Source organism: Ambystoma mexicanum, chromosome 13 (assembly GCF_040938575.1).
Source record: "Ambystoma mexicanum isolate Mex_15411 chromosome 13, UKY_AmexF1_1, whole genome shotgun sequence".
Taxonomy (NCBI): domain Eukaryota; kingdom Metazoa; phylum Chordata; class Amphibia; order Caudata; family Ambystomatidae; genus Ambystoma; species Ambystoma mexicanum.
Genome location: NC_090938.1, coordinates 636,903,454 through 636,911,386, shown reverse-complemented (window position 1 = coordinate 636,911,386; position 7,933 = coordinate 636,903,454). Strand labels below are relative to the sequence as shown.

General features: G+C 52.7%; 1 protein-coding gene across 1 annotated transcript in view; it reads left to right on the top strand.

Moving 5' to 3' along the window:
* The first annotated feature begins 3,242 nt into the window (after positions 1-3,242).
* Positions 3,243-7,933, top strand: part of RAPGEFL1 (Rap guanine nucleotide exchange factor like 1) — a 293,670-nt gene continuing 288,979 nt past the window's right edge. Inside the window, exon 1 of the mRNA XM_069634578.1 lies at positions 3,243-5,903. Coding sequence (XP_069490679.1) covers positions 5,540-5,903 — 364 coding nt within the window. The 5' untranslated portion in view covers positions 3,243-5,539. The remainder of the gene's footprint in view (positions 5,904-7,933) is intronic.

Below are 7,933 nucleotides of genomic sequence, written 5' to 3'. Positions count from 1 at the left end.
GCCCCCCTCGATTTAGCATCCAACTCAATCCACTGGAGGAGTGGGTGTGTCTGGGGAAGTGTCTGGATGCGTGATGGCGTACCCCCGCAAAAGTGTAACTTTACATATGTTCGCAGAACTTCATATTTGTCGTAGAAACCTTTGTGTGCACTCTTATGTTATGTCACACCTAAGTGTTCTGGTTGTAAATGTTGGGTCTTAAGTGTGGAAGTAAATTAAAGTGCATGCAGGCATGTAGGATGCTTGGGGGTAACAAGGAATATAAAGTGGAAAACAATTTTGGGGAGAGATTTTTTTGGGGGTGCGTGGGTAAAACCATGCCTGCCCCATAACAGTCGGAAGATGCTAGTCCAGTCCTGGTTTTAGCTTTGTATTTTGGGACTTGTAGTCCTGGGCTTATAATGGACAAATCGGCGACTGCATGTCACCCATGGAATGGGACATGTTGACATGTATGTAAAACTGTCACCGTTTTCCTGCCCGGTATGTAGTAAGGCACAGCTGGGAAAGATGGTGCAGGTGACAGTTGCCTTTTTGTGAACCCACGGATTCCTGACAGTTGCAAGTTACACCTAATTTCTTTGTGAATATCGTTTTCGGGTGCGAATTATGCACAAATGTAGGAGTGACTTCCATTTGGAATAACTCCAACTAAAAAAGTGGACTCTTTATGAGTCTGCCCCCTCATGCTTAGCAAATTCAGTTCTCAATTTACTGACGACATGCTTGCGCTGGTGTATAAAATGTGCTGCCACTGAGATAACATGTATGGCTTTGGCTCATCCATGACGTTAGAGGTAGTTTATATGAGAGAGTGAGACTGCACCACGTGCTATCAACGGATCAGTGCCGATTTAAGGCCTTCATTCTTCCGAGGTCGCTAAATATGGATAATATTAAATTAAGTAACAGCAGAGGTCTCACGTTTTCCCATTCCATGCATGAGAAGGCAACCCCAGCCTGTTTTCTCATGGAATTCTGGGATTTGTAGTCCAAGGTCCAGATTGCTTTCCCTGCATGGAATAGGAACACTTGAGAGCGCTGGTAATAGTGACATGAATCATTAGGAGACCTAGGCGCAGGATTGTGTACCTAAATCGGGGTAACAATAAGACCTATTATGAAAGCCTGTTGAAGCCGGTGCAGGGCTCAAGTCGATGGTAGGCGCAGGTGGACGGCACCCCCGGGGTACTTTAGAAGACGTGTGTGAAACAAGACCCTTGGCCTGTCTTTTTCGATATTACGATTTTACGCACGACCTGTGGATTCGAACCGCTGTCGCCAGATCGGACCCCTTACCACTACACCATATAACCTAGTGAACAAAAACAAATAAAGGTCAAATGTCACATTGCAGGACTGCACTCTCCAGGGAAAACATTGGCATTGATTCTTGGGATTAAAAACGTGCACACTTTTAAATATTGTCAAACCTTATCTTGGTTTTATGTGCATGTTGATTTTATGAAAGGCAAATGCCCATTTGTCCTGTGCAATTTGTATGGTTATGCAAAGCCAATTGAATGAAGTGTGCCTCTTACACCTTGATATGCTAATTTCTGGTGACACCATATCCCATTATGTATGTTAATGAGTCCACCCCCTTTTTTTTAAGGATTTGACCCCTGGGCTCTGAACAGGAGGAACCTAGCATGACACGCTACATGCAACCTTGAGGTTACTATTGTTGAGACTGAGTGAGAGTGCCTGTTCAGAGGCACGCCAGCCCCTGCATGGGGGTGCTAGAGGGACAGCAAGCATAGAGGGCCGCCCCCTCTGGGCACCCTCCTAGGGGGTATCCAACACCTCACCTCTCCTCCTTTGGAGCAGCGTTTCCAGGCCCTGCCGCACCCGGCCTCAGGTTCCGTGGAGCACTCATCAGGTGGGGGCTGCTGGGGTTCATACACTTGTTTGCACCCCTCGCCTGATGTCCCACCCTCCCTCCGACCCTCCCTCTCCCTGTATTAATGCCTAAAGATAAGGGCTAGCTGAGGAAGTAGTTTACATTATATAAAATGTTTATATACCCTGATACTAACATTTCCTTTTCAGTGACATATGGAGTACTGTAGGTTACTGTTGCTAACTCTTCTTTTTCTATCAGAGGCGGAGTTACGGGACAGTCCTTGCCTGGGAGGAGCTTTGTCGCTGCGTATCATCCACGAGCGGTTCCGGAATGGCCGCACTCGAGCCAAATTCGGACGATGGACACTGACTCTCCCTTAGGGACAGTTGAGACTTATCAACTTAAAACAGTGTTCCAGGATCCATACTGCTTGCCAGTTGATAACCAGGGGCGGACGTCCGCTACTTTGCAAATTGGACACCGGAAGTGACAAGTGCCACCTGTGGACCATCTTATTGCAAGCCCGGGAAACCATTGGGCCACCATAGAAGTTGCTAAGGACATTGCTTTGCTCCAATAAAATGTGATCTTTTGTCCCCCCACCCCCCAAATATATATATACACAATTGTTTCTGTGGTTATTGTGAGTTGAATGGTAACCATTGCATCCCTGCCTTGGAACGTGGGGGGCGGGGCCACAGTGAGGGTGGCCGCTCTATGCAAAGGAGCATAATTCAGTGAACTGATAGAGCAAAAAGCACGTCGCAAAGAGAACGTCCCACGGGGCAGACTACACACTGATAGTGAGTGGAGGTATTCCGGGCAGCTATCAAAGAGACATACTCAGGGCACACACGCTGCAGCCACACGGGGCAAAGGTCGCCGTGCATAGCTATCAAAGAGACATACTCAGGGCACACACGCTGCAGCCACACGGGGCAAAGGTCGCCGTGCATAGCTATCAAAGAGACATACTCAGGGCACACACGCTGCAGCCACACGGGGCAAAGGTCGCCGTGCATAGCTATCAAAGAGAAAGACAGGTGGCCCCATTCGCGATGTAGTACTGCACCGTCTAGACATCCATTTAGTTTTAATGCCTAAGAGACATTCTCAGGCTGTCAAAAAGAGACACTCGCACATGCTCACAGAAACAACCTTTACATTGGGATAGAGATGGCGAAGTCCCACGGGGCAACGCCACAACGGGTCTCAAGACACTGCCAGGGAAAGAGGTGCCGCCTGTCACGGGGAGGAGACGAGGACGACGGGGGAAAGGGGAGCGAGTGGGAGAACGAACGGAGCGAGGGGAAAACGAGAGAGGAGGAGGCAGGGAAGGCGGGAGCAGGGAGGGAGTCTGAGACAGGAGCCGCGCAGGAGGAGGGGCCGAGGCAGGCTCTGAGGGAGCTCAGACAGGCCGGGGGGAGGAGAAAGGAGTTCCAGCAGCACATGCACCGCCCGCCCCTGGGAGCACCAGCACCGGGAGCCAGAGGAGAGCGCCTCGTCTCCACTCACGGGAGCAGCACCCACCGCCAGGGGTAAGCAGAGCGCCCGACTGCACCAGGAGCACCGGCGACACGAACACGGAGCCCTAAGCAGCAGCAGCACTGGCAGAAGAGCGCCCAGCTCACCGGGGGAGGCCTGGGCTGGGCTGCCCAGGACACTCCCACACCTGAGAGATGGAATCTGAGGCGGAGGCCAGTGCAGGGACCTACACCTTGCACCCGAGAGCAGCTCGCCCATCCCAGGGCCACCCGCCCTTCAACCTAGGCGCAGCCCGCCTAGCACCATAGGACCCACGCGCAGCCCTCCAGACCCCACACTGCGCCCTGGCCCCCACGCTCTGCACTCCCGGGTTCTCGGCACAGCTACACTGCACCAGAACACGCACCTTCCTGCACCATACCCCTCTCACGCACTGCACTCAAGGATCCCCTGCACGTAACCATAGCAACCCCTCCCGGCAGAACCGGCCCCCGCACAGCACCCTCCCTGGACTCTCCACTGCACCCTAGAGCCCACCTTCATTGCACGCCAGGGCCACCATTCCTCAGACTCCACGACTGCCCGTTCAATCTACCCTCGCCTCACTATTACCCACATTACGTAGCATCCAGGCCCTTCTGTCTGCACTTATCCTCGACCCCGCTGCACAGCATCCATGCAACCCACCCTCCCCTCCGCGGCATCTAAGCCACCGGGCACCACAACACCCTGGCACAGCTCCCTCGCCCTCCTTCCAAAAAGCGGGCGAAGACCCTCTGCGCCGCATCATATGCCCCTTTGCACAGAATACTAGTCTCCTGGACACCCGCACGGCATCCTAGCCACCGCTTGGCATCGCAAGCTCCGTTCGTTATCTCAGCCCTTCCAGCCCCCCTCCCCGGTGCAAAGCAGTCGAATGCCTTTAAAATCAAAAGCCCCTACGTGAACCCCATGCGAAACCTTCAAGCGCCCACAAGCACAGGCTTCCAATACCCCCTTTCGCGCGCCCCAGGACTCCCTGCGCTGCCACTTGGGCAGCACCACTTGTCCACTATCCTAGCTTCCCCGCACGCACATCACCTGGCACCCTCCATGCAAAGCCACCCCAGGGCCCATGCCAGGCCCCGAGATACATGAAACCTCTGTCTTGCACCCGCACCCACTTTTGAACGAACACCTTAGTCATTGTACACTTCCCCCAACATCCCCATCCTGCAGGGACTTTGTCCCTACTTGCACAGACCCTTAAGCCCCCGCACTCCCATGCACTAAATCCACCATAGCCCCCCCCTTGCATTTGCTCGAGTCCCACAGGCACAGATTTACAGCGAAGTTGCAGCTTACACAGTCCACAAGCCCTGAGCGTGCACAGGCCTATAGGGGCATCGCTTTGCGGAGTTGCCTTGGCCACCCCCTTGCACGCCCGCTTTACTGGCACAGACCCTAGGCCTCTCCTGTATTGCACAGCTTACTTTCCGTACCACAAGCTCTGCCCTAGTGCTACATCCAAAACCCTTGCAAAATCCCCTAGGGGGCCCTTGCTCGATCATTAGGCTACTTCTGCCAATTCCTCAAGACCCCAATACCTTTACATAACTCCACAGTACCCCCTGAACATTCGCTTTGGGGCTCCCACCTCGCCGCCTAGGAGCCCGACCGAGCAGTAGCAGACCCAGAGACACAGCATTGCCAGCCTGTGAGTCCACGCTTCAACTGCACACTGATAGCGGAGGGTGCTCATAGCTAGTGGCTGGATCCGGGCCCACTTCCCACACACTGGAGTTTGACACTTGCTCCAAAATGGACCATCTTGAAGCCTTGGTTGTGGGATTCTGCCCCTTTATGCATAAAGGGATCCAAGTGGGATAGTGGACGAGTCTGCTCCGGGCTACAGTGCAGAATTACACCCAAGTTCTTTCCTGGTTCAAAAGCTTGGTGCCAGTAACCCTTATTATTTCTGTCAGGACACTGGGGTCCAAGTTCTTTATCCGGATTGAAAATTGCCCCCTGTGATTGCATAGCTCGATACTCTATGGTCTAGAGGTTGGTACAGAGAATTCTGAAGCTCGCTACAAGTTCTTATAGGTTGGCATTCTAAGCTAACATCTCTGTTGCTCGTCTGGATCCTGGTGTTTGCTTCTGGATTTTTGGTTCTTGGTCCTGGTTACGGCTCGAGTCCGCCAACCTGGCCGCCCCACTGTGAGGGCCATGAAGCCCCTGGAGAAGTTTCTGAAGAAGCAGACGTCGCACCTGGCAGTCGGTGGCATGGCTGGGGCCCGCTCGCTGCAGCGGCGCCAGAGCGTCTCCCGCATGCTTCCTGCCTTCCTGAAGGAACCCATGCCGCCTGACCACGCTGATGTCTTCGCTGACGAACCGGGTCCAGAGGCTGCTGACGGCCGCTGGCTGGAGCTGCCTGACGTGCTAAGATCCCCTTCCTCGGATGAGCTGTCACCTTGTGAGCCGCTGACTCCATCCGGAAGCCCCCCGCTACTTCTACCCGACACTCCCGAAGCACTACTGGGACGGGCACTGGAACAGCTTTTGGGGGCTGCCCGCCAGAGCCCCACTGCAGGTAAGGCATCAATGGGCAAGCCTGTAGGGTTGGTGCACGGGAGCGTCCCACATGTTGATCGGACCACGTGTTGGATGGGGCTTTAAGGCTACCAGAACATAGGTATGGCTATTATGTTTTGTGTAAAATGTTGCTGGGACACCATTTCTTCTAGCCTCCTCTGCTACCCATCACTCTATGTCAGTGGCCTTCAAACTGTGTGGCTGACGCCTGCTCGGGGGGGACCGGGAGGATCTCCAGGAGGGGGAGCGAGGCTCTTTAAAAATGGATTACGGTGACTGCTTTTAATAGAAAATATAAGCAGTTATAGCCTGTGGGGGGCCCAGATACTGTATTTTTACTCATGGGGAAGGGCTCAGTATAGAACATTTTGAAGACCGCTGCCCTATGCAGAAGGATGGCGCCATTTCTATGCCAGCAGTGGTGGATTTGGGGCCTATTGGAGCAGCTGAACCTGGGTGGCCCCTCCTGCGGTTCACCAGTGGCAACCACAAGGGTGGGCGGGAGAAGACTTTCTGCCTCTAAGACATTATGGCCCTTATTCACAGAGCGTTTTCCAATGGGGTTTTGCCATTATAAAACACTTCTGTGAATTAGGCCCTATTTGGTTCATGGCAAAATGTCGCAATACTGAAGGGGGGGGTTTTGAGAAAGAATTTCCGGTGCCTTTTGACGTACAAGGGGTAACTTTGCATGGAGAAAAAGAAACCTGATAAAAATGTCACTTTTTAAAACTGAAAATCTTGTGGCTCCCTGAAAAATGGCAAGCGTTCGTCTACATGTGTTATCACTACCCCGTGGCCCGGAGAGAAGGGCGCGTGACGCAGATGGACCCTCTGGCCTTGGAAGCTGTGCCAAAGCGGGGTCGGGGGGTGCTGGCCCGGGGCCTGCTCTATCGGGTTCAGTGGCGCCGTCCGACTCCCCTGTATCGTCTTTTGTTTGTTCCTGTGCCCCCCTCGCTTTATGAGGAGCGAGTGGCGATCTCACCCTGCCTGGTAGTCCCTTCAGGGCAAGAGCCTCTCTTAAAGCACTACCTCAGGCAACCAGAACATCAGTCTCTGGGTTCCCAGAAGCCATTGCTTTCCAAATAGAACCACTTTCAGCTGATGCGCATGAAAAGTATTGGGCACAAATGGGACCTCTTCTTGGAATAAAACAGGAAATTCACGCCGCAACCCGGGATGGTCCAGTACTGCAATTCAACCATTCACCCTATCCTTCTGTATGTGGGCAGCTGATTTTCATTGACTTGTCATATAGGAAAAACAATTATTTAAAGCAGTTTGGAGCCACAAGTCTACGTGAAGTGGTCATGTATAGTCCCCCTTCAGCCGTTCTGCCGGCCCCGTTCCGTGTGGCTCTAAGAAAAAGAGAGGATGGGCAGCACAGCTGCCAAGTGGCCCCATGTCGTGCGTGACACGTTGAGCCATTACTCCCTTATCCGTTTGCATGCTGGGACCTGTAGTTCTGGTTTCCCACATTTAGGTATGGGCCTACAAGTCCCAGCATGCAAAGAGAAAAATCAGACTGGCGCAAGGTGCAGAGGTTGGGGTTGTATGTGGGATAGATAGTGAGGCAGTTGAGGAGTGCAGGCCCAAAGTACCAAGTATGATTCTATATTGTTTGTGGCAGTGACGCTTGTTTTAAAAAATGTGTATTTGGCTCAGAGAACCAAAGATCTTTTAGAGGAGAGCTTTGGTTTACCGGGTTCACAGTTGTTCTGGGGCGCAGCTTGTCACTCGTAGGGTTCCATGTGATTTCTTTGAATGTATTTCATCGAGGGCGGGGAAATTCTACTGGAAGATTTGGCCACAAATACATGTGGGGGAGACCCCCTGCAACTCCCACCTTAACCGCCCTACATTAATTATTCACCCAAACCCACCCCCACATATATTTGCGGCAAAATCTGTTGTAGAGAAATCGATGATTTCACCTTGGTGAAATCTACTGCAGCAAAAAATCCCCATCCCGACTCGTAGAGCTAAGATGTGACTTGTGTTATTGCTCTGTCGAATTACTGGGGTATT